The sequence below is a fragment of the Artemia sp. Qi Xiang Cuo genome, chromosome 8 (assembly GCF_049724085.1).
Source record: "Artemia sp. Qi Xiang Cuo chromosome 8, ASM4972408v1, whole genome shotgun sequence".
NCBI classification, from domain to species: Eukaryota; Metazoa; Arthropoda; class Branchiopoda; order Anostraca; family Artemiidae; genus Artemia; species Artemia sp. Qi Xiang Cuo.
In genome coordinates this window covers 55,880,488-55,907,044 of record NC_142801.1, presented here as the reverse complement: position 1 = coordinate 55,907,044, position 26,557 = coordinate 55,880,488, and the positions used below count along the sequence as shown (strand labels likewise).

General features: G+C 37.3%; 1 protein-coding gene across 1 annotated transcript in view; it reads left to right on the top strand.

Moving 5' to 3' along the window:
• The first annotated feature begins 452 nt into the window (after positions 1-452).
• LOC148949585 (putative methyltransferase-like protein 24) overlaps positions 453-26,557 on the top strand; it is a 121,085-nt gene continuing 94,980 nt past the window's right edge. Inside the window, exon 1 of the mRNA XM_089093022.1 lies at positions 453-697. Within this exon, the coding sequence (XP_088949148.1) occupies positions 509-697 (189 nt within the window). The 5' untranslated portion in view covers positions 453-508. The remainder of the gene's footprint in view (positions 698-26,557) is intronic.

Sequence of the window (26,557 nt, the reverse complement as noted above, 5' to 3'; positions counted from 1 at the left end):
GAAATCTGTGGCGGATCGAATCAAAAGAACACCATTTGAATTACCTTGCTCAACATCTCTTAACCCTTAACCGCAGGCTTTCCCCTCATATTAAACTTTGAAAAAATACATTTAAGCTGAGGTAGCACTGATTTATCCTTTTTTTGCCTAGTGCACAGTACTCTGATCATTTTTAAACAAGATCAAATATTATTAGAGCTTGGTTAAAAAACATCTTAAAATTCTACTTTAATAAAAATTTACCACCAACGAATTAAAGGCAAAAGATAAAGAAGCAAATACAAAACCAGCTGACTAAAAGTTGCAAAAAAAACCTCGAGTAACGATGAATGCAAAGCAAAAGAAAAGTAAGTCACGTTTTGGCAACAACCGCTCTGTTTATTTCGGTCTACCGACTATGCTTCATCAATCTAAAATTGCATCTAAACTTTAGTAAGTTATTCACTCTGAAACAAGCGTTTAAAAAATTTAAATGGTTGCGACTTTAAAATAAGTCTTTTACTCTATAATGTTATTAAAAGGAAACCGTGGTTGTTTTTCCTGGCTGGTTATGTTAACCATATCTTGTTTAGAAATAATTATATTTTGGGCGATATTACATCCTGAAAAGAATAAAAATGAACAAAATACATGTGATAGAAGTGAAATACGAACTTTTGTGCTTAGTGGAGGATTGTCCGATTCAGCGGAATCACTTGTAAGTAAAAGTAGTGGTGCTTCGGTATTTTTTATAAGAGGAATGGTGGCCAGTGTTTACCCCCCGGCTAAGACCCCCCCCCCGGAAAATACCCCCCGGAAAGTACTCCCTGGAAAATACCCCCCACGGAAAAGACCCCCTGGAGAATACCCTCTCCCCTCAGAAAAATACCCCCCGTGGAAAATAAGGCTTTCCAAATTTGAAAATTTTATTTGAGTTTAATTTTTTTAATTTCCCTAGGGGGAACGAAAACATAAATTATTTCTTATATGAAAGGGGCTGTCCCCTCCTCAACGCCTCATTCTTTACGCTAAAGTTTGACTCAGCTTTATTTTTTAAAACAATAAAAAACTTCAGCGTAAAGAGCGAGGCATTGAGGAGGGGACAGCCCCTATCATACACGGAATAATTTCTGTTCGTTACGCTCCTTACTTTCAGTTAAAAAACCTTGTTTTTTTTATTTAATTGCGCTTAGGGGAGGGTTGTCCAATTCAGCAGAACCACTTTTAAGTAAAAGCAGAACTGTCTATAAAACGAATAGTAGCTCTTATGAATGATTTTTTTTTTAAATGACTTATTTTTAACGGACTCATGTGATTATAAGTAGTAATGACCCTGTATATTTGAGGGATACACACATATTTGGGGGACAATTGGACACCCTCTAGAGCATCATTGTTTATTACGACCTTCAATATTTATTTACAGGCGAACTGGACTTCAAATAAAGAGTTACTAAGAATAATCTATTCTAAAGTGTTAGATGCAATGTGACAGAAATTCTATTTTTAGCCTGTGACGATAGGCGAGCATCAGCTTATTTCTTCAGGAATTTATCACATTTTTCGTGCATGGACATAAAATGAGAATAATGATTTAAATTTCTGATGAGAGAAAAGGGTTAAAAGAATTTGACCTACTTCATAGAGAGGAATATAAATATAATGCAACACCGCCGTGTATAGCAGTACCTCTAATATCTATTTAGCCGATAAACCTGAGGGATTGAGGAAACTCTTCTATCTTGTTGATAGAAGAGCATCGCCAAGTGCTGAAAACCATGTTGTGACCAAAATGGGCCCAGGATTGCACAAAGCCTCCATTCATAGAGGTCCCAGGGACTTCTTGCTGTCCAGTTCTAAGCCTTCAGTTTACTTCAGTTTAGACTTGAGAATATATGTGATCCCCGTCCTGCACTGGTATCCGGGATCATTGCTATTCCTGAGGCGAAAATAAATTATTCCTTATATGAAATTGGCTGTCCCCTCCTCAACGCCTCACTCTTTACGCTAAAGTTTGACTCAACTTTATTTTTTAAAACAATAAAAAAGACAGAAATTCTATTTTTAGCCTGTGTTACGAAGTTAAAAAATGACTATCGTATCGACTTTTTGACTGACGAATTCAGACGATTCGAACGGGATTTATTAGGAGTTTCAGAAACTCACATCCCAGGGGTCGGAAGCCTGAAATTAGGTGATATAGAATTTGTTTACTCAGACAGGAAGGATGGGGTACATAGACAGGGAGTAGGGCTCATGATGAATGGAAGCTGCTAAGTCTTGTTTAGGCTGGGAAGGTATTAATAATAGAATACTAATTGCTCATTTTATGACTAAAAAATTTCAGGGTATCATTTATGGTAGTATACGCCCCTGTAGAACCGACTAACAGAGATACTAGTGACTCAGATGAATTTTACTTTCAGTTACAGGAGCAAATGGACAGGGTCCCAGGTAGAAATATGATGTTATTACTGGGAGAGTTTAACGCCCAGGTCGGTAGAAATAGGGATAGATGGCATCCTAGCCTAGGTAAATTTGGTGTAGGAAAGGAAAACAGTAATGGCTACAGACTGATGCAATTTTGTAGGTATAACAATCTAGTAATAACCAATACAGTGTTTGGTCATAAAATGGCGCATAAGTTAACATGGTATTCAAGTGATGGTAAGACAGCAAACCTTATTGATTATGTTATAGTAAATCAAAGACTGGCAGGATCAATACAAGATACTAGGGTATATAGGAGTGCTGTTATTGATGTTAAAAGTCAAGATCACCATCTAGTAGTGTCAAAGGTTAATCTAAACCTGAAATATCGGAAGGGTTACTACCTCCCGGGAAGTTATGATGTTGGTAGACTCCAGTATGAGAATTTGAGAGAAACTTTCCAGGGACAGTTGAATACTAAACTTTAGAGTTTAAAATTTGATAATGTGGAAGATGGTTGGAATAATTTTAGAAAAATAATTTGTGAAGTTGCTGAAGGTGTATTAGGGAAGAAAGCTAGAACTGCAGCTAAGAATATTAGTGAAAAAGCTATATGTTTAATATAAAGGAGAAAGGACTTGTACAAGAATTATCTCAGTGATAGATCATATGAAAATAAAAAGAATGTAAAGAAAGTGGAGAAAGCATTAAAATATGAACTAAGGAGGTGTGAAGTGGAGCCCATGGATAAAATTGCCAAGGATCTGGAAGATCCTCGGCAATGTGTCCAATAAGACACACACACAGAGACGACAAACACACAGAGACGACACACACACACAGAGGCGAAACACACAAACAGACGACACACACATAAAGACGACAAAAACACAGAGAAGACATGTACTGGCATGTTAACAAATTGAGAGGGAGTAGTCAATCCGGACTTGGCCCACTTAAAGGTAGGAGTGGGGCCGCAATTAGCGATAAGGCAAAAAACTAAAGAGAGATGGGCCAAACATTTTGAGAATTTGCTTAACTGAGATATAGTTGCAGGAAAAGATATAGAGGAAAATGAAAAGGTTTGTAATACCTTGGATGTGAATGAAGATTTGTTTTAGGAGGAGAAATTAGCAACAGTGCCAAAAGGATTAAAAATAATAAGGCTCCACATGCTGGTAGGGTGGTAAATGAGTTTCTTAAATATGGTGGCTCTGAGGTTAGAAATAAGTTACTGAAGATTATGAATATGATTTTTGAAAAAGGGGAAGTACCTAACGATTGTAGGAAAACCTTAATTAAGCCACTTTATAAGAAAGTTGATAAAAGTGAGTGTGGTAATTATCAAGGCATTAGTCTGGTCTCTGTAGGTAGTAAATTACTTAGTAATATGATACTTTTTAGACTGAGAGATGCCGTAGACAAAGTTTTAAGAGAAGAACAGTGCGGTTTTAGAAAAGGTAGAGGATGTGTCGGTCAAATTTTCACTTTTAGGCTAATAATTGAGAAGTGCCTGAGTTTTGAAACACCTTTGGTCCTCAGTTTTATAGATTATGAGCAAGCATTCGATTCTGTTGATAGAAGATCTTTAGTAAAGGTTTTATCCTTGTATGGTCTACCAGACAAATACAATAAAGTGATTAGTGCTATATACAAGAATAACACTGCTGCGGTTAAAGTAGGAAATGAGGTTAGCAGCTGGTTTTGTATTAAATCATGAGTTAAGCAGGGTTGTCTTCTATCCCCTTTTATATGGATTATTTTGATGGACTTTGTCTTAAGAAGCACAGGAAAGGCAATGGGAGACCACGGAATCAAATGGGGAGGAAACAATTTCCTGGACTTAGATTATGCTGATGATTTAAGCATCCTAGATGAAAGTGTGAGCAAAATGAATGACGTTTAAGAGGTTTTGCGAGTTCAGGGTGCTAGAATTGGTTTGAAAATTAATGTTAGGAAGACTAAGTCACCAAGGCTAGGAATAAGTGAAGATGAAAAGGTGACGTTGGGTAATGAAAAACTTGATCAGGTGGGCAGCTTCACTTACCATGGTAGTATTATTAGTAAAATGGTGCGAGCAGTGAAGATGTTAAAAGTAGAATAGCCTAGGCTCAGGGTGTTTTTTTCACATTTGAAAAATATTTGAAAGAATAGGAAGACAAGTCTGCAAACCAAGATCAGAATATTGGAAGCTACAGTGATGACAGTGGTCAAATATTGCTCTGAATCATTGACGCCCAGAAAAGCGGATGAAGATTTGCTAGATGTTTTCCAGAGAAATTGCTTAAGGATTGTTCTAGGTACCGGGCTGACTGACCGTATTTCAAACAATAGGCTATACGAAAAATGTGGTTCAATACCGCTCTCTAGGGCTATAATGAAAGAACAGTTGAGGTGGCTCGGACACGTCGTGCGGATGAAGGATGACAGATTGCCTTAGATTGTTCGTTTCGGCTAACCGTCTAAGTCTAAACGGAAAGCAGGTCGTCCCCGTCTGGGGTGGGAGGACGTCATAAAGAAAGATTTAAAGGAAATGGGAACTTCGTGGGAAGGTGTAAAAATGGAGGCTTTGAATTTGATTGGGGTGGAGGAGGAGCGTGCGTAGCTGTGTTGGCCTCAGGCGGCTTGGTGCTGCGGTGAGTTGTTAGTAGTAGTAGTATTATTGAGGAATCAGGTTGAATAGAGTTGGTTAAGTTAGGTTAGGTATTTAATATAATGCATTCTGGACTGCCTGCTTTTCATAATTCATTTATGTACTTTCCATAATTTTTTTACTAAAGTATTATATTCTTGCATTAATTATTTTACAGATTTAGTCCTTCTCAAAAGGGTTAATTATTTCTCATTATCAACAGTACAGAAAAACAGATTGACATGGTATCACTCGGTGAACTCTTGGCATCATGACTAGTGCACGCATTTCATCTGCATTCCAATTGCCTATAAATAATTTTTTCTCCAAAGGGAGTTAGGAACGTGTTATGGAAACGATTCTTAACAGAATAATTATTAATTTTCTCATAAATCTTGATGGATTAAGTTAAATGAAATAAATTAAAGATATTCAAAATCAGCATTAAAAGACAATTCGTTTGATATGTATATTGAAAAAATTACATCACCCCAATCAAACATAAGAAATAATGTTATGGAGATAAATATAGGCTGTTCATGTTGTCAAAATTGATATCCTATTTCCGGGAAAAAGAACTAATGATAATTCAGCACGAAAATATATGTAGTTAATAATTAATTATATTTGAACTTTCTTTATAAGCTTTATCCTCTAGTATCTTAATGACATACTGAACACATCTCAACTTTGACAATAGGCATGAAATTTGTGGAAATAAATGATTTTTGGCACAGGATTAACCTATAACTAATTTTTTCTCAAAAGCCAGATTTCTCCGAAGGCAGTTAGAAACGTGTTTTGTTATTCATAACTGAAAGATTCTTAATTTTCTCATAAATTCTGATGGATTATAACTAAAGATATTCAAAATCAGATATTCAAGACAATTCGTTTAATATGTATATTAAAAAAGTAAAGCACCTTAATCAAACATAAGAAATAATGGTATGGAAATAAATATAGGCTGTTCATATTGGCAAAATTGATACACTGTTTCAGAAGTGTATAACTGATTCAAAAGTGCTTAACTGACTTATTTTGAACTCAGAGAAGTTACTGTAAATATAGGTTTTAGGTCTAGCATACCGTTTGAAACATTAAGATACATTTTTCTGAAAACTGAAATAAGCTTCTTAAGACATTCTGAAGAAATTAATAAAGTCCTATAAATTCTAAGCAATGTTATGGGGGTACTATGAGGGAAATGATACGAGTCCCGAACGTTTTTAACTGGTTCAGAAGTGTTTAACGGATTCAAAAGGGCTTAGGTGGCTTATTTTGAACTCTGAGAAGTTACAGGAAATATTTAGCTCTAGGATACCGTCTGAAACATGAAGATACATTTTTCTGAAAACTGAGATATGCTTCTTAAAACATTCTAATGAAATTAATAAAGTCGAATCAATTCTAAGCAATGCTATGGGGTTAATATGAGGGAAATGATACAAGTACCGAGTAGTATCTATTCTATATATTCTAAACTTACATGAAAAAATACATTGAATTGTACAAGAAAACCCACGCCATTGACACTATATTTAGACATGGACATTGCGAAAAAAAAAGCTGGCATGGTAACAACCATACGCGTGGACATTTTAAAAAGGTGGCAATGTTTTTGTTATTGTTATGAATTGCCCAAGCATGTATTTAGTTTTGCTGGAAACATTTCACATCTCTCTTGTGATATTTAAATATGACATGTTCATGGTTCTTTTTATCTTTTTTGCTCATAAATTTGACATCGTGTCTGAGCTTTTTTCTGAAAGACTTTAGACTACTGTAAGGCTCCCCGCGATCAGAAATTAAATTATAAAAAAGTTTCCTCAACTGAAAGTAAGGAGCAACATCAAAACTTAAACGGGCAGAAGTACAGGCTGTTTCCAAAGATTTAGAATTTATTAACTTTATTGCTGCCAGTCAAAAGCTATGAGCTTGAAAAAAGTGCCTGATTATCGAAAAATGGAAAAACACCCTCCAAAAGCCGACAGGAATGGGATAGTCTTGAGGGGGAAAATTTTCCAATGAAGAGGGGAAGGGTATTTTTACGTGAAAATAACTTCAACCCTGCCCCTCCCCCCCCGCGATCAGAAATTAAATTATAAAAAATTTTCTTCAACTGAAAGTAAGGAGCAACATCAAAACTTAAACGGGCAGAAATAGAGGCTGTTTCCAAAGATTTAGGATTCATTAACTTTAGTGTTGCCAATCAAAAGCTATGAGCTTGAGAAAATTGCCTGATTATCGAAAAATTGGGAAACACCCTCCAAAAGTTGACAGGAATGGAATTGTCTTGAGGGGGGGAATTTTCCATGGAAGAGGGGAAGGGTATTTTTACGTGAAAACAACTTCAACCGTGGCCCGCCCCCTGTGATCAGAAATTAAATTATAAAAAAGTTTCTTCAACTGAAAGTAAGAAGCAACATCAAAACTTAAACGGACAAAAATAGAGGCTGTTTCCAAAGATTTAGGATTCATTAACTTTAGTGTTGCCAGTCAAAAGCTATGAGCTTGAGAAAAGTGCCTGATTATAAAAAAATTGGGAAACACAGTCTAACCGAGGCCATTCCGTGGAGGATGGTGAGGGGGGAATTTTCATTACCGAGAGGGCGGTTGTTTTTAAGTAAAAACAAGAACAACATTGGCCCGCCCCCCGCGACCAGAAGGTGACTTATAAGAAAGTGTCTTTAAATTAATGTACGTAGCAACATCATAACTTAAACAGGCAGAAATACAGGCTGTTTCCATGGATTTAGGATTCATTAACTTTAGTGTTGCCAGTCAAAAGCTATGAGCTTGAGAAAATTGCCTGATTATCGAAAAATGGAGAAACACCCTCCAAAAGTCGACAGGAATGGAATTGTCTTGAGGGGGTAATTTTCCATGGAAGAGGGAAAGGGTATTTTTACGTGAAAACAACTTCAACCGTGCCCAGCTCCCCACGATCAGGAATTAAATTATAAGAAAGTTTCTTCAACTGAAAGTAAGGAGCAACATCAAAACTTAAACGGGCAGAAATAGAGGCTTTTTCCAAAGATTTAGGATTCATTAACTTTAGTGTTGCCAGTCAAAAGCTATGAGCTTGAGAAAATTGCCTGATTATCGAAAAATTGGGAAACACCCTCCAAAAGTTGACAGGAATGGAATTGTCTTGAGGGGGGAATTTTCCATGGAAGAGGGGAAGGGTATTTTTACGTGAAAACAACTTCAACCGTGGCCTGCCCCCTGTGATCAGAAATTAAATTATAAAAAAGTTTCTTCAACTGAAAGTAAGAAGCAACATCAAAACTTAAATGGGCAGAAATAGAGGTTGTTTCCAAAGATTTAGGATTCATTAACTTTAGTGTTGCCAGTCAAAAGCTGTGAGCTTGAGAAAATTGCTTGATTATCGAAAAATGGGGAAACACCGTCCAAAAGACGACAGGAATGAAATTGTCTTGAGGGGGAATTTTCCATTGAAGAGGGGAAGGGTATTTTTACGTGAAAACAACTTCAACCGTGCCCAGCTCCCCGCGATCAGAAATTAAATTATAAAAAAGTCAAAACTTAAACGGGCAGAAATAGAGGCTGTTTCCAAGGATTTAGGATTCATTAGCTTTAGTGTTGCCAGTCAAAAGCTATGAGCTTGAAAAAATTGCCTGATTATCGAAAAATGGAGAAACACCCTCCAAAAGTCGACAGGAATGGAATTGTCTTGAGGGGGGAATTTTCCATGGAAGAGGGGAAGGGTATTTTTACGTGAAAACAACATCAACCGTGGCCCGCGCCCCGCGATCAGAAATTAAATTATAAAAAAGTTTCTTCAACTGAAAGTAAGGAGCAACATTAAAACTTAACCGGGTAGAAATAGATGATGTTTCCAAAGATTTAGGATTCATTAACTTTAGTGTTGACTGTCAAAAGCTATGAGTTTGAGAAAATTCCCTGATTGTTGAAAAATGGAGAAACACCCTCCAAAAGTCGACGGGAATGGGATTGTCTTGAGGGGGTAATTTTCCATGGAAGAGGGGAAGGGTATTTTTACGTGAAAACAACTTCAACCGTGCCCAGCTCCCCACGATCAGAAATTAAATTATAAAAAAGTTTCTTCAACTGAAAGTAAGGAGCAACATCAAAACTTAAACGGGCAGAAATAGAGGCTTTTTCCAAAGATTTAGGATTCATTAACTTTAGTGTTGCCAGTCAAAAGCTATGAGCTTGAGAAAATTGCCTGATTATCGAAAAATGGGGAAACACCCTCCAAAAGTCGACAGGAATGGTATTGTCTTCAGGTGGGAATTTTCCATGGACGAGGTGAAGGATATTTTTACGTGAAAACAACTTCAACCGCGGTCAGCTCCCCGCGATCAGAAATTAAATTATAAAAAAGTTTCCTGAACTGAATGTAAGGAGCAGCATTATCAATATCTATGAGCTTGAGAAAATTGCCTGATTATCGAAAAATGGGGCAGCACCCTCCAAAAGTCGACATGAATGAAATTGTCTTGAGGGGGGAATTTTCCGCGGAAGAGGGAAAGGGTATTTTTACGTGAAAACAATTTCAACCGTGCCACGCTCCCCGCGATAAGAAATTATATTATAAAAAAGTTTCGTCAACTGAAAGTAAGGAGCAACATCGAAACTTAAACGGGTAGAAATAGAGGCTGTTTTCAAAGATTTAGGATTCATTAACTTTAGTGTTGCCAGTCAAAAGCTATGAGCTTGAGAAAATTGCCTGATTATCGGAAAATGGGGAAACACCCTCCCAAAGTCGACAGGAATGGAATTGTCTTGCCACACACACACACACACACACACACACACACACACACACACACACACACACACACACACACACACACACACACACACACACACACACACACACACACACACACACACACACACACACACACACACACACACACACACACACACACACACACACACACACACACACACACACACACACACACACACACACACACACACACACACACACACACACACACACACACACACACACACACACACACACACACACACACACACACACACACACACACACACACACACACACACACACACACACACACACACACACACACACACACACACACACACACACACACACACACACACACACACACACACACACACACACACACACACACACACACACACACACACACACACACACACACACACACACACACACACACACACACACACACACACACACACACACACACACACACACACACACACACACACACACACACACACACACACACACACACACACACACACACACACACACACACACACACACACACACACACACACACACACACACACACACACACACACACACACACACACACACACACACACACACACACACACACACACACACACACACACACACACACACACACACACACACACACACACACACACACACACACACACACACACACACACACACACACACACACACACACACACACACACACACACACACACACACACACACACACACACACACACACACACACACACACACACACACACACACACACACACACACACACACACACACACACACACACACACACACACACACACACACACACACACACACACACACACACACACACACACACACACACACACACACACACACACACACACACACACACACACACACACACACACACACACACACACACACACACACACACACACACACACACACACACACACACACACACACACACACACACACACACACACACACACACACACACACACACACACACACACACACACACACACACACACACACACACACACACACACACACACACACACACACACACACACACACACACACACACACACACACACACACACACACACACACACACACACACACACACACACACACACACACATACACACACACACACACACAGACATTGTTACTTACTTACAATTTTTTCGTCATTCCTTGAATGAAATTTCCATGTAGCTTTTTTCTAGCCAAAGATTTACATTCGACCTAGAGAAATGTATTTTCTATAATTTTCTTACAAGAATTAGAGTTTACGGTCAATATCGACAAGCATTCCCTGAGAAAATGTCTTCCTTTGAATAGACAGCTATAGAAAATTGTCATCTAGAATCAAACGTTTTTCCATAAACAGTAGACCCCCCCATGATTCGCTCTTTCTCAAATCTATCCATTTTTTAGAGTCCTAACAGTCTCACAATCAGCTTCAGACTAACCAGAATTTTTTTTTCTACTCTAAAAATATACGCTACTCTCTAATATAAAAAGAAAAACCGGTCTAATCTAAATTCAACATAACAACACATGAAGCCAACATGAATCGAACTTAGATTTTATGACTGTTATCCGATGTATCCGATTAAAAATTTGAAAATGAATTTATTCTTTATGGTATTTAGATTTTGTCAACTTTTTCCTATGTATCCGAGAAAGATATGTTGATATAGAATTTAATCACTTTTATACTTAGATTTTGTGAAATTGCTGTATTGTCTGTCTAGGAAGAGACTTCAATCGATAATGAATGTTAATAGAGAGTTTCTTCATTTTTTTTTCATAATTTCCTATAATAAAATTTCTGTATTGTGTATCCAAGAGATGAATTCAAGAAAGAGTTTGTTACTTACTTACTTACTTACCTACTTCCTACTTACTTACAATTTTTTCATAATGACATAATGACATATCCAACAATGGATGTTGATAAAGAATTTATACATTCTGATACCTAGATTTTGTCAATGTTACCCCATGTGTCTGACAATAGATGTATGCAAATTCCATTTCTCACATCTCCGATGTTTTAATAGACATTCTAGTTTTTTGATATGCTAGCTTACTCTAAAAATAATGAACACATAACAATGTAATGCATAATATAATTTAATGAAATAATGCTATGTAGAATATTAATACAAAATTATATTATGACACATAGTCATACACACGTTCACTCTTAAACATCCAGAAACGATGGTCCCATGATATAGAATAGATTTGACCATGTCTTATGCATTTATCACGATCAGGTATGTCCTTAGCTATCCAGCGCGCGAAGAACCTGACCTCGTCTTCAGGACGGTGATAAGCCCCTTCAAATTTAGGACACTTAAATTCTTCTAGATTGAAAGTGGAATCCTAGGGTCACACTTTTGAATTAAAACTTTATCTGTAGGTACATTACCCTTAACGTAGAGTGCTTCAACCCCGAAAAAAGCCGCAAATTTCACTGACTTCCTCCTGGACATTTCTCAGTTCCTGACCACTATTATTAAGTGGTGTAATCACTCTATCGTAGAATCCCAGTCTGTTTATACGATATAATCTAGTACTCCACAAGCTTTTATCATACTCAAACATGTTATAGTTCACTATCCAATGATAACAGTAAATTTCTTCGAGTTCCATTGACAATAATAAAAATGTACATTCAAATATAACACCACAGGATGATTTTTTCAAACCGATAAATTCTGTGTCATAGAGTCCTATCATCTTGGAAGCTATTAATGTAGTTGTCAAGAAGAGAAATACACCATCACACTTTTATACCTTTGCTCAAGGTTGAATGGAGTTATGGCTAGGGGGATGACTCCTAAAACAATCTGAATTCATTGTGGGGAGGAGTCATAAAACCCTTAGAATTCATTGCGGGGAGGAGTCATAGAACTCTCGGTATCTATTGCATGCAAATGAAGTCTGGAAATTACAATTTTTCTTATAATTTCTGTATTGTGTATCCAAGAGGTAAATTCAAGAAAGATATTTTGTCATTTTAAGATACGTACAAAAAAAAAGATAAAAAATAAATAAAGTTGAATAATTTCGAAGTTTAAAAAAAATAGTTTGTTTTATGAAAAAAAATTTTAAATTAGAACCATCAGTCCTCATCATTATGAGTATCCAAAACTAGACTTAAGTTTCACATTTGAACCAGAGAATTGTATTTTATATAATTTTCTTACAAAAAACTAGAGTTTACGGTCAAAAACCCCTATTATCTCAGATTTTACGGAAATAATGTGTCTGACAATAGATGTACGCAAATTCCTTTTCTTACATCTCCGATGTTTTAATATACATTCTAAACACTTGATATGCTAGCTTACTCTAAAAAATAATAAACACATAACAATATAATATTTTTAATGAAATAATGCTATGTAGAATATTAATACAAAAATATATTATGATACATTATTAATATCAATGATTAACTTTGGACATTTTGAATCTGTTCCATAAAATAGTTCACCATGTTCTCTCTTGATATTGTAGTTATTGTCTTCTCTTAGTTCGTAATCAGTAGAATAATCACTATTCCATTTTGGATCATACACAATTTTTACTGCTGTCTCATGAACAGGCTAAATATGGTTTTCGTCTTTGGTATTATTTTATTCATTGACTGTTAGATCTAGGCCAGTAACGTTTGCTGCTGTTTTGTTTTTCATCTTTTCATCTTTATATTCCGTAGTGATATTTTCTGACAATGGCATTTTTATTTTTCTGGCAATTTCACTATCTATTAACACATTATTTTTACACATGTAACAGTTTCGGCACGTAAACAACATATGGTTTACGATACTAGTAGCAGAGTAGGCCTTTCTTTTATTAGCCTTCCGCTGAATGCTAATACCCAAAAGCTGATGATAGGATGTATTCGTAGGTAATGTGTTACCTGCAGCAGTAGCAAGGAGTTGTCCTCTATCATCAACAATTATTTTTATGTTAGCATTCTCTTTGAGTGCAATCATTTCTGGAGACCTAAATCTCACATAACCACCTTCATAAGAGTTGAATTTTTCAATATTCCGAAGAAATTTAATTCCTTACTGTCATGACAATGCAAGCATACATTTCAAATAGTACTACCACTAGTACTTGTCTCGTAGTTCAAATAATTCTCCTTGTAGGCATTCAATGCTACAATAACCTTTTTATGTGAACACACTTTATTAAAATGCTCCATCTTCAGTTTTTCTTTAAAAGATATGACTTATGTGTTTATAGTTCCACTGCGTAGAAAATACTGATTTAATACATGCAATAGACTAGGTAGTGTCGAAAACCGGTCATAGAATACCTTTGGGAAAGTCACATCGTGTCTCTGACCAATCATAGAGCACAATTGTTAGAACCGTAAGCATATTTTGACATTTTAAGATACGTACAAAAAGAAAAAAAAATAAATGAAATTGAAAAATTGAAAAACCCTTATTAGCTCAGATTTTACGGAAATAGTTTATTTTTATAGGTTTCAGACAACAGACGCCTATAAGAGACTAATACCCATCTCCCCCAAAACACTTTTCAACCATTTCTTATTAAATTTTTTTATTTCAAGTCATTCACACAGGTTTTTCGCTAGCAACTCGGCCCACAGTACAGCACTATAAGTACTCTAAGACACCCCACTCCCATCTCTCCAAAAATATTTTATTCAGAGATTTCTTGTTAAAATTTTTTATAATGAATTCTAAATCTTTGGAAACATCCTCTATTTCTGCCCTTTTAAGTTTTGATGTTGCTCCTTACTTTCAGTTGAAGAAATTTTTTTATAATTTAATTTCTGATCGCGGGGAGTGGACCAGGGTTGAAGTTGTTTTCACGTAAAAATACCCTTCCCCTCTTCCATGGAAAATTCCTCCCTCAAGACAATTCCATTCCTGTCGTCTTTTGGAGGGTGTTTCCCCATTTTTCGATAATCAGGCAATTTTCTCAAGCTCATTGCTTTTGACTGGCAACACTAAAGTTAATGAATCCTAAATCTTTGGAAACAGCCTCTATTTCTGCCCGTTTAAGTTTTGATGTTGCTCCTTACTTTCAGTTGAAGAAACTTTTTTATAATTTAATTTCTGATCGCGGGGGGCGGGCCACGGTTGAAGTTTTTTTCACGTAAAAATACCCTTCCCCTTTTCCATGGAAAATTCCCCCCTCAAGACAATTCCATTCCTGTCGACTTTTGGAGGGTGTTTCCCCATTTTTCGAAAATCAGGAAATTTTCTCAAGCTCATAGCTTTTGATTGGTAACACTAAAGTTAATGAATCCTAAATCTATGGAAACAGCCTCTATTTCTGCCCGTTTAAGTTTTGATGCTGCTCCTTACTTTCAGTTGCAGAAACTTTTTTATAATTTAATTTCTGATCGCGGGGGGCGGGCCACGGTTGAAGTTGTTTTCACGTAAAAATACCCTTCCCCTGTTCCATGGAAAGGTCCCCCCTCAAGACAATTCCATTCCTGTCGTCTTTTGGAGGGTGTTTCCCCATTTTTCGATAATCAGGCAATTTTCTCAAGCTCATAGCTTTTGATGATGCTGCTCCTTACTTTCAGTTGAAGAAACTTTTTATAATTTAATTTCTAATCGCAGGGAGCGGGCCACGGTTGAAGTTGTTTTCATGTAAAAATACCCTTCCCCTCTCTTCCATGGAAAATCCCCCTGAAGACAATTCCATTCCTGTCGACTTTTGGAGGTTGTTTCCCCATTTTTCGATAATCAGGCAATTTTCTCAAGCTTATAGCTTCTGACTGGCAACACTAAACTTAGTGAATCATAAATCTTTGGAAACAGCCTCTATTTCTGCCCGTTTAAGTTTTGATGTTGCTCCTTACTTTCAGTTGAAAAAACTTTTTTATAATTTAACATCTGATCGCGGGGGGCGGGCCACGGTTGAAGTTGTTTTCACGTAAAAATACCCTTCCCCTCTTCCATGGAAAATTCTCCCCTCAAGACAATTCCATTCCTGTCGACTTTTCGAGGGTGTTTCCCCATTTTTTGATAATCAGGCAATTTTCTCAAGCTCATAGCTTTTGACTGGCAATACTAAAGTTAATGAATCCTAAATCTTTGGAAACAGCCTCTATTTCTGCCCGTTTAAGTTTTGATGTTGCTCCTTACTTTCAGTTGAAGAAACTTTTTTATAATATGATTTCTGATCGTGGGGAGCTGGGCACGGTTGAAGTTGTTTTCATGTAAAGAGTATACTTCCCCTTTTCCATGGACAATCCCCCCCTCGATACAATCTAATTCCGGGCGACTGGTGAATACTGTTTCTACATTTTTCAATAATCAGTCCAATTTATAAAGAGCAAAGATTTCGTTAATACCGCTCATTACAGTCATATCAAGAAACTTTTTTTATAATTTAACTTCTGATCGCGGGGAGCGGGCCACGGTTGAAGTTGTTTTCACGTAAAAATACCCTTCCCCTTCTTCCATGAAAAATTCCCCCCTCAAGAAAATTCCATTCCTGTCGACTTTTGGAGGGTGTTTCTCCATTTTTCGATAATCAGGCAATTTTCTCAAGCCCATAGCTTTTGACTGGCAACACTAAAGTTAATGAATCCTAAATCTTTGGAAACAGCCTCTATTTCTGCCCGTTTAAGTTTTGATGTTGCTCCTTACTTTCAGTTGGAGAAACTTTCTTATAATTTAATTTCTGATCGCGGGGAGCTGGGCACGGTTGAAGTTGTTTTCACGTAAAAATGCCCTCCCCCTCTTCCATGGAAAATTACCCCCTCAAGACAATTCCATTCCTGTCGACTTTTGGAGGGTGTTTCTCGATTTTTCGACAATCAGGCAATTTTCTCAAGCTCATAGCTTTTGACTGGCAACACTAAAGTTAATGAATCCTAAATCCTTGGAAACAGCCTCTATTTCTGCCCGTTTAAGTTTTGATGTTGCTCCTTACTTTCAGTTGAAGAAACTTTTTTATAATTTAACTTCTGATCGCGGGGTGCGGGCCACGGTTGAAGTTGTTTTCACGTAAAAATACCCTTCCCCTCTTCCATGGGAAATTCCCCCCTCAAGAAAATTCTATTCCTGTCGACTTTTGGAGGGTGTTTCCCCATTTTTCGATAATCAGGCAATTTTCTCAAGCACATAGCTTTGGACTGGTAACACTAAAGCTAATGAATCCTATATCTTTGGAAACAGCCTCTATTTCTGACCGTTTAAGTTTTGGTTTTGCTCCTTACTTTCAGTTGAAGAAACTGTTTTATAATTTAATTTCTGATCGCGGTGGGCTGGGCACGGTTGAAGTTGTTTTCACGTAAAAATACCCTCCCCCTCTTCCATGGAAAGTTCCCCCCTCAAGACAATTCCATTCCTGTCAACTTTTGGAGGGTGTTTTTCCATTTTCCGATAATCAGGCAATTTTCTCAAGCTCTTAGCTTTTGACTGGTAACACTAAAGTTAATGAATCCTAAATCTATGGAAACAGCCTCTATTTCTGCCCGTTTAAGTTTTGATGTTGCTCTTTACTTTCAGTTGAAGAAAGTTTTTTATAATTTAATTTCTGATCGCGGGGGGCGGGCCACGGTTGAAGTTTTTTTCATGTAAAAATACCCTTCCCCTATTCCATGGAAAATTCCCCCTCAAGACAATCTCATTCCTGTCGACAGTTGGAGGCTGTTTCTCCATTTTTCGATAATTAGGCAATTTTCTCAAGCTCATAGCTTTTGATGATACTTCTCCTTTTCATTCTGTTGAAGAAACTTTTTATAATTTAATTTCTGATCGCGGGGAGCGGACCACGGTTGAAGTTGTTTTCATGTAAAAATACCCTTCCCCTTCTTCCATGAAAAATTCCCCCCTCAAGAAAATTCCATTCCTGTCGACTTTTGGAGGGTGTTTCTTCATTTTTCAATAATCAGGCAATTTTCTAAAGCCCATAGCTTTTGACTGGCAACACTAAAATTAATGAATCATAAATTTTTTGAAAAACAGCCTCTGTTTATGCCCGTTAAAGTTTTGATGTTGCTCCTTACTTTCAGTTGAATAAACTTTTTTTTAATTTAATTTTTGATCGCGGGGAGCTGGGCACGGTTGAAGTTATTTTCACGTGAAAATACTCTCCCCCTCTTCCATGGAAAATTACCCCCTCAAGACAATCCCATTCCTGTCGACTTTTGGAGGTTGCTGCCCCATTTTTCGATAATCAGGCAATTTTCTCAAGCTTATAGCTTCTGACTGGCAACACTAAACTTAGTGAATCATAAATCTTTGGAAACAGCCTCTATTTCTGCCCGTTTAAGTTTTGATGATGCTCCTTACTTTCAGTTGAAAAAACTTTTTTATTATTTAACATCTGATCGCGGGGGGCGGGCTACGGTTGAAGTTGTTTTCACGTAAAAATACCCTTCCCCCCTTCCATGGAAAATTCCCCCCTATAGACAATTCCATTCCTGTTGACTTTGGAGGGTGTTTCCCCATTTTTTGATAATCAGGCAATTTTCTCAAGCTCATAGCTTTTGACTGGCAACACTAAAGTTAATGAATCCTAAATCTTTGGAAACAGCCTCTATTTCTGCCCGTTTAAGTTTTGATGTTGCTCCTTACTTTCAGTTGAAGAAACTTTTTTATAATATAATTTCTGATCGCGGGGAGCTTGGCACGGTTGAAGTTGTTTTCACGTAAAAATACCCTTCCCCTCTTCCATGGAAAATTCCCCCCTCAAGACAATTCCATTCCTGTCGACTTTTGGAGGGTGTTTCCCTATTTTTCGATAATCAGGCAATTTTCTCAAGCTCATAGCTTTTGATGATGCTGCTCCTTACTTTCAGTTGAAGAAACTTTTTTTATAATATAACTTCTGATCGCGGGAAGCGGACCACGGTTGAAGTTGTTTTCACGTAAAAATACCCTTCCCCTTCTTCCATGAAAAATTCCCCCCTCAAGAAAATTCCATTCCTGTCGACTTTTGGAGGGTGTTTCTCCATTTGTCGATAATCAGGCAATTTTCTCAAGCGCATAGCTTTTGACTGACAACACTAAAGTTAATGAATCCTAAATCTTTGGAAACAGCGTTTATTTCTGCCCGTTTAAGTTTTGATGTTGCTCCTTACTTTCAGTTGAAGAAACTTTTTTATAATTTAATTTCTGATCGCGGGGAGCTGGGCACGGTTGAAGTTGTTTTCACGTAAAAATACCCTTCCCCTCTTCCATGGAAAATTACCCCCTCAAGACAATTCCATTCCTGTCGACTTTTGGAGGGTGTTTCTCGATTTTTCGACAATCAGGCAATTTTCTCAAGCTCATAGCTTTTGACTGGCAACACTAAAGTTAATGAATCCTAAATCTTTGGAAACAGCCTCTATTTCTGCCCGTTTAAGTTTTGATGATGCTCCTTACTTTCAGTTGTAGAAACTTTTTTATAATTTAATTTCTGACCGCGGGGGGCGGGCCACGGTTGAAGTTGTTTTCATGTAAAAACACCCTCCCTCTTTTCCATGGAAAAATCCCCCCTCAATACAATTCCATTCCTGTCGACTTTTGGACGCTGTTTCCCAATTTTGCGATAATCAGGCAATTTTCCCAAGCTCATAACTTTTGATTGGCAACAGTAAAGTTAATGAATCCTATATCTTTGGAAACAGCCTCTATTTCTGCCCGTTTAAGTTTTGATGTTGCTCCTTACTTTCAGTTGAAGAAACTTTTTATAATTTAATTTCTGATCGCGGGGAGCTGGGCACGGTTGAAGTTGTTTTCACGTAAAAATACCCTTCCCCTCTTCCATGAAAAGTTCCCCCCTCAAGACAATTCCATTCCTGTCAACTTTTGGAGGGTGTTTTTCCATTTTTCGATAATCAGGCAATTTTCTCAAGCTCATAGCTTTTGATGATACTGCTCCTTACTTTCAGTTCAAGAAACTTTTTTTATAATTTAATTTCTGATCGCGGGGAGCGGGCCACGGTTGAAGTTGGTTTCACGTAAAAATACCTTTCCCCTTCTTCCATGGAGATTCCCCCCCTCAAGAAAATTCCATTCCTGTCGACTTTTGGAGGGTGTTTCTCCATTTTTCTATAATCAGGCAATTTTCTCAAGCCCATAGCTTTTGACTGACAACACTAAAGTTAATGAATCCTAAATCTTTGGAAACAGCCTCTATTTCTGCCCGTTTAAGTTTTGATGTTGCTCCTTACTTTCAGTTGAAGAAACTTTTTTATAATTTAATTTCTGATTGAAGGGAGCTGGGCACGGTTGAAGTTGTTTTCACGTAAAAATACCCTTCCCCTCTTCCATGGAAAATTACCCCCTCAAGACAATTCCATTCCTGTCGACTTTTGGAGGGTGTTTCTCCATTTTTCGATAATCAGGCAATTTTCTCAAGCTCATAGCTATTGACTGGCAACACTAAAGTTAATGAATGCTAAATCATTGGAAACAGCCTCTATTCCTGCCCGTTTAAGTTTTGATGTTGCTCCTTACTTTCAGTTGAAGAAGTTTTTTATAATTCAATTTCTGATCGCGGGGGGCGGGCCAAGGTTGAAATTGTTTTCACGTAAAAATACCCTTCCCCTCTTCCATGGAGAATTCCCCCCTCCTAAGACAATACCATTCCTGTCGACTTTTGGAGGGTGTTTCCCCATTTTTCGATAATCAGGCAATTTTCTCAAGCTCATAGCTTTTGACTGGCAACACTAAAGCTAATGAATCCTATATCTTTGGAAACAGCCTCTATTTCTGCCCGTTTAAGTTTTGATGTTGCTCCTTACTTTTAGTTGAAGAAACTTTTTATAATTTATTTTCTGATCGCGGGGAGCTGGGCACGGTTGAAGTTGTTTTCACGTAAAAATACCCTTCCCCTCTTCCATGGAAAGTTCCCCCCTCAAGACAATTCAATTCCTGTCGACTTTTGGAGGGTGTTTTTCTATTTTTCGATAATCAGGCAATTTTCTCAAGCTCATAGCTTTTGACTGGCAACACTAAAGTTAATGAATCCTAAATCTTTGGAAACAGCCTCTATTTCTGCCCGTTTAAGTTTTGATGTTGCTCCTTACTTTCAGTTGAAGAAACTTTCTTATAATTTAATTTCTGATCGCGGGGGGTGGGCCACGGTTGAAGTTGTTTTCACGTAAAAATACCCTTCCCCTCTTTCATGGAAAATTCCCCCTCTAGACAATTCCATTCCTGTTGACCTTTGGAGGGTGTTTCTCAATTTCTTGATAATCAGGCAATTTTCTCAAGCTCATAGCCTTTGACTGGCAACACTAAAGTTAATGAATCCTAAATCTTTGGAAAAAGCCTCTATTTCTGCCCGTTTAAGTTTTGATGTTGCTCCTTAATTTCAGTTGAAGAAACTTTTTTATAATTTAATTTATGATCACGGGGAGCCTTACAGTAGTCTAAAGTCTTTCAGAAAAAGCTCAGACACGATGTCAAATTTATGAGTAAAAAAGATAAAAAGAACCATGAACATGTCATATTTAAATATCACAAGAGAGATGTGAAATGTTTCCAGCAAAACTAGAAACATGCTTGTGCAATTCATAACAATAACAAAAACCTTGCCACCTTTTTAAAATTTCCACGCGTACGGTTGTTACCATGCCAGCTTTTTTTTCGCAATGTCCATGTCAAAATATAGTTTCAATGGCGTGGGTTTTCTTGTCAATTCAATGTATTTTTTCATGTAAGTTTAGAATATATAGAATAGATACTACTGTCCCGAACGTTTTTAAATGGTTCAGAAGTGTATAACTGATTCAAAAGTACTTAACTGACTTATTTTGAACCCTGTGAAATTAATAAAGTCGAATAAATTTTAAGCAATGTTATGGAGGTACTATGAGGAAAACGTTACAAGTCCCAAACATTTTTTACTGGTTCAGAAGTCTATAACTGTTTCAAAAGTCCTTAACTGATTGATTTGGAATCCTGAGAAGTTACAGCAGATAAAGGTCTTAGTTGAAGGATACCGTTTGAGAGATGAAGATTGAAAAACACATACAAATACACATATTCAGACATACAAACTGACAAAAACAGGCACTGGGAAAAGCAAACATCCGCCCAGACACAAAGGCTTAGAGTACGTGTTTTTGTTTACAGGCTGTTACCTGGGTTTAATATTAAATTGCCCAATTCAATACCTGGCTTCAAAAAGAGTACATGGTGTCATGGTGGATGCTGGAACTCCCTGTCCTGAGCTGAATTGGGACGCTCTCATCCTCAAGGAAGCATGGTCGAGGTTCAACAGCCACGCCCAACTGATGTTCAATGGTCCTTTAAGCGGAAAAAGTGCAATGTGCCTATCTCCTCATCTGGCTGGGGTAGAAGGGAAGAGAAATTTTCAGCACTTGGACGCTCGCATAAGCAGAAAAAGACAAAATTGAAACCTACCTGACAAAGTTTGACGAACATTTTAATCCAAAGGCAAATGCTGTCTTTTCTCGCTATGTCTTTCACAAGCGTGACCAGTTGCACGAAGAGACGATTGAACAGTAGGTGACTCAGTTAAAGATCCTGGTGCGTGACTGTGCATACTCAGTGACATACCCAGATAGACTTATCTGTGGAACTAAATATGAAAAAATACGAGAAAAGCTTCTGCACTCAGGACCAGACCTTACCCTATTTGAATCGGTACAAATAGCACGTGCATATACAGAGACCCAGGCACAACTTATAACAATGTTGGCAGAACCCGCTAACCACAGCGTACCAATAAAGCAAGAAATCGATGCCATCAGGAGAAACTCAAGGCGCTCTAACGGGCAGATGCAGTCAAGGCCTTTAAATTCAGAGTGCTATTTTTGTGGGGACGAATAAAGCCCAAGTCATAATTGCCCGGCAAAAGGCAAAGTTTGCAGCAAATGTGGAAATCCAACCACTTTGCCCGTGTTTGTCGGAGTGCTACAAAAAGCATAAACACCATCGAATCCCAAAGCAGCAACACAGGAAATGATGAACTGTTCATCCATGAAGTTCTGATGAATAACAGTGACGATCAGCCATACGCTACTGTGTGTAATCAATAATAATTCCAAATAGGGATAGGTCCTTTTATTAGACAGTGAAACGAAAATATAAAACAAAGACTCTAAATATTTCGATGACACAGTCGGTCATCATCATCAGTAGAGTTACTAATATATCAAAATTGAAACAAACTGCTTCTATACTAAACAAAATAAACACTTCCAGGTCAAAGCAAGTTACCAGTCCATTGACTTAAAAAGTTCACTAACTGTTCTTGAATATTTATTTGTATACAGCGTTGAGTAAAGGTGGTATAAGTTACTTCGAAACTGTAGGTCAAAGCAGGTTACCGGTCCGTTGACTTAGAAAGTTCACTAACTGCTCTTGAATCTTGTAACACTGCGTTGAATATTCTTCTAATTAAAAATGAAATAATGTTGAATTTACAGGTGCTAAATTTATCATTTTATTCTTCTAATAGCAAATGAAATGTTGCTGATTCTGAAGTGGGTCTGTCGTCCCCATATTTACGACGTTACTATTTTCTCCATGACCACACTGCCTTTTCTATGACAAAATCAATAAGAATTCCAAATAGGGATAGGTCCTTTTATTAGATAGTGAAACGAAAATATAAAACAAAGACTCTAAATATTTCGATGACACAGTCGGTCATCATCATCAGTAGAGTTACTATTATATCAAAATTAAAACAAACTGCTTTCATACTAAACAAAATAATCACTTCCGGGTCAAAGCAAGTTACCAGTCCATTGACTTAAAAAGTTCACTAACTGTTCTTGAATTTCTTATACAGCGTTGAGTAAAGGTGGTACAATTTTCTTCGAAATTGCAGGTCAAAGCAGGTTACCGGTCCATTGACTTAGAAAGTTCACTAACTGTTCTTGAATCTTGTAATACTGCGTTGAATATTCTTCTAATTAAAAGTAAAATAATGTTGAATTTACAGGTGCTAAATTTATCATTTTATTCTTCTAATAGCAAATGAAATGTTGCTGATTCTGAAGTTGGTCTGTCATCCCCATATATACGACGTTACTATTTTTCTCCATGACCACACTGCCTTTTCTATGAAAAAATCACTAAGAATTCCAAATAGGGATAGGTCCTTTTATTAGACAGTGAAACGAAAATATAAAACAAAGACTCTAAATTTTCGATGATACAGTCGGTCATCATCATCAGTAGAGTTACTAACATATCAAAATTAAAACAAACTGTTTTACCAGTCCATTGACTTAAACAGTCCACTAACTGTTCTTGAATTTTTTATACTGCATTGCGTAAAGGTGGTACAATTTTTTTCGAAATTGCAGGTCAAAGCAGGTTACCGGTCCATTGACTTAGAAAGTTCACTAACTCTTCTTGAATCTTGTAAGACTGTGTTGAATATTCTTCTAATTAAAAATGAAATAATGTTGAATTTACAGGTGCTAAATTTATCATTTTATTCTTCTAATAGCAAATGAAATGTTGCTGATTCTGAAGTGGGTCTGTCGTCCCCATATTTACGACGTTACTATTTTCTCCATAACCACACTGCCTTTTCTATGACGAAATCAATAAGAATTCCAAATAGCGATAGGTCCTTAGTTTTTGTCGGACTCGCGGATAGATCCACGAAATTCGAAACAAATAACCAATGGGGAAGGACTGAAGGTTTGATTTTTTGAATTGGGTGGCATCCATCAAGACGCCGAGTGGAGTGCTAAAGTTCAATAGCGTTTTTCATATCATTCGGTTTATTTTTAGACTTCCCTGCTCAATTGTCGTCGGGGAAAGCCTTTTCAACGTTTTGAAAATAATAAAAACTGAAAAGAGGAATGGGCTCAAAAACGTTAATTTGGCTACGACGATTTCTGTCAAGTATGGGATGAAGCGTAAAGGCCCCCCTACGTTCACCGAGAGTAAAAAGAAAAAATGAAGTCTGTGAAATCCGATGCGACTTCGTCCGAATGCGTCGTTTTTTTAGGAATTGGGAATGACAAAGGCGATGGCAACGACAACGATGACTCGGAGTATTAATCTTAGTAGTATTTGGCGTTTTCTCTTAAATCTTATTATTCGGTAACTCTCATTAAATTTTTCTGAATACAAATTAAAGTGCTTCTACATTCGGCATTTCCTGGAAAACTGGGAGGCAGGCAGCAATCTTCACTAGCTAAAACCATATAATTCAAAAGATCAAAATGCAGGCGCTGTCCGTAAATCAAGTTTTATGTGATTCATTTTTGCTACTATACTCTGCTTTGAATTAACAACTCAATATAAAGAAAGTCAAAATAAGAATAATACGTGAAAAAGCGACCGGTTGGATATCATTCATGTTAATCCTTCGTACCAATTCAAATAAAAACGAGGCGGTAGCAAAAGCAGTAATAGAGAAGAAATGAATAATGGTAAAAAAAAACACAAATAAATAAAATATATTCATATGGTCCAGAATTTGAGATCTGGACGAGGAATCTATATATCAAAACCGAACTTCAATAGTCGATAAACACAAAGCAATAAGCATTTTTTTAAACATCAAAAGAAGATATTTTGGTACACGTAAAAGGTCTTGAGTTTCAAAATAAGTCGTCTTGAACAAATGCTATTAAAAGTCAGCTTAATAAGTCTTTCCTTCTAACTTGAAAATTAGTCAGAAAATAGAGAAACTTTTAGGGATTTCGGTATTGGAAATAGGGATTTTTAGGGATTTCCCACCGGCCTTTTAGGGATTGGAAAAATTTAAAGTAGAAACATTTGTAATTTATCGTAAGAATCAATTTTGTTAACGTTCCTGTTCAAATAGTAAGCACGATAACATACTTACTTCCGGATTGTGTCCTACTTTAATTCTACTCTTTTTTTCGCACTTAAATACTTTATTCCCGCATTAGTGGAATGGAAGCACTGGTGCCCACACCAATGCTTGGATTTACTGTAAGCCAAAAGATGAATCTAATCAAGTTAATCCTCACTGTGCAGGACGAACAAGACAACTTCAATGAACTGTTTAAAGAATTCGATGATTTATTTGAAGGGGATGGAAAGCTAGAAGGAGAATGCAAAATACAGCTAAAAGAAGAAGCACATCCCTATATCCAGCCGGAAAAGTGGATACCCCTAGCGATCCAATCGCAGTTCAAAAGTAATTGGGTAGATTGGAAATGATGGGAATTATAGAAAAAGTGACCGAGCCCACGGAGTGGGTAAACTCTGCAGTATTGGCGCAAAAAGCGGATGTTACACTTTGAGTTTGTATCGACCCCCACGATTTCAACAAGGCCATATAAAGACCTCGCCAACCCATGCCCACATTTGAAGAAACCGTGCAGAAACACGCTGGTGCTACATCATTCTCAAAGCTTGACGGAAGGCAAGGTACTGGTCACTGTGCCTTGAACCCAAATCAGCCGAGCTCACCACATTCAATACGCCATATGGCCGTTATAAGTTCAAAAGAATGCCTTTCGGTCTAGTCTCGGCACAAGACGAGTTTCAGAGGCGGATGGAAGAGGATTTCGAAGCACTCAAAAATTTTTCAGTCATTGTAGATGATATGATCGTATCAGGAACATCTGATGCTGAGAACTACGAAAACCTCAGAAACACCCTAATTCGAGCCAGAAAAAAAGGTGTTAAATTCAATAAAGACAAGTGCATCCTAAAGGCCACTGCTATCCCTTACTTCGGTCACATATTGTCTGAAGAAGGAATAAAACCCGACCCAAACAAGGTCCGAGC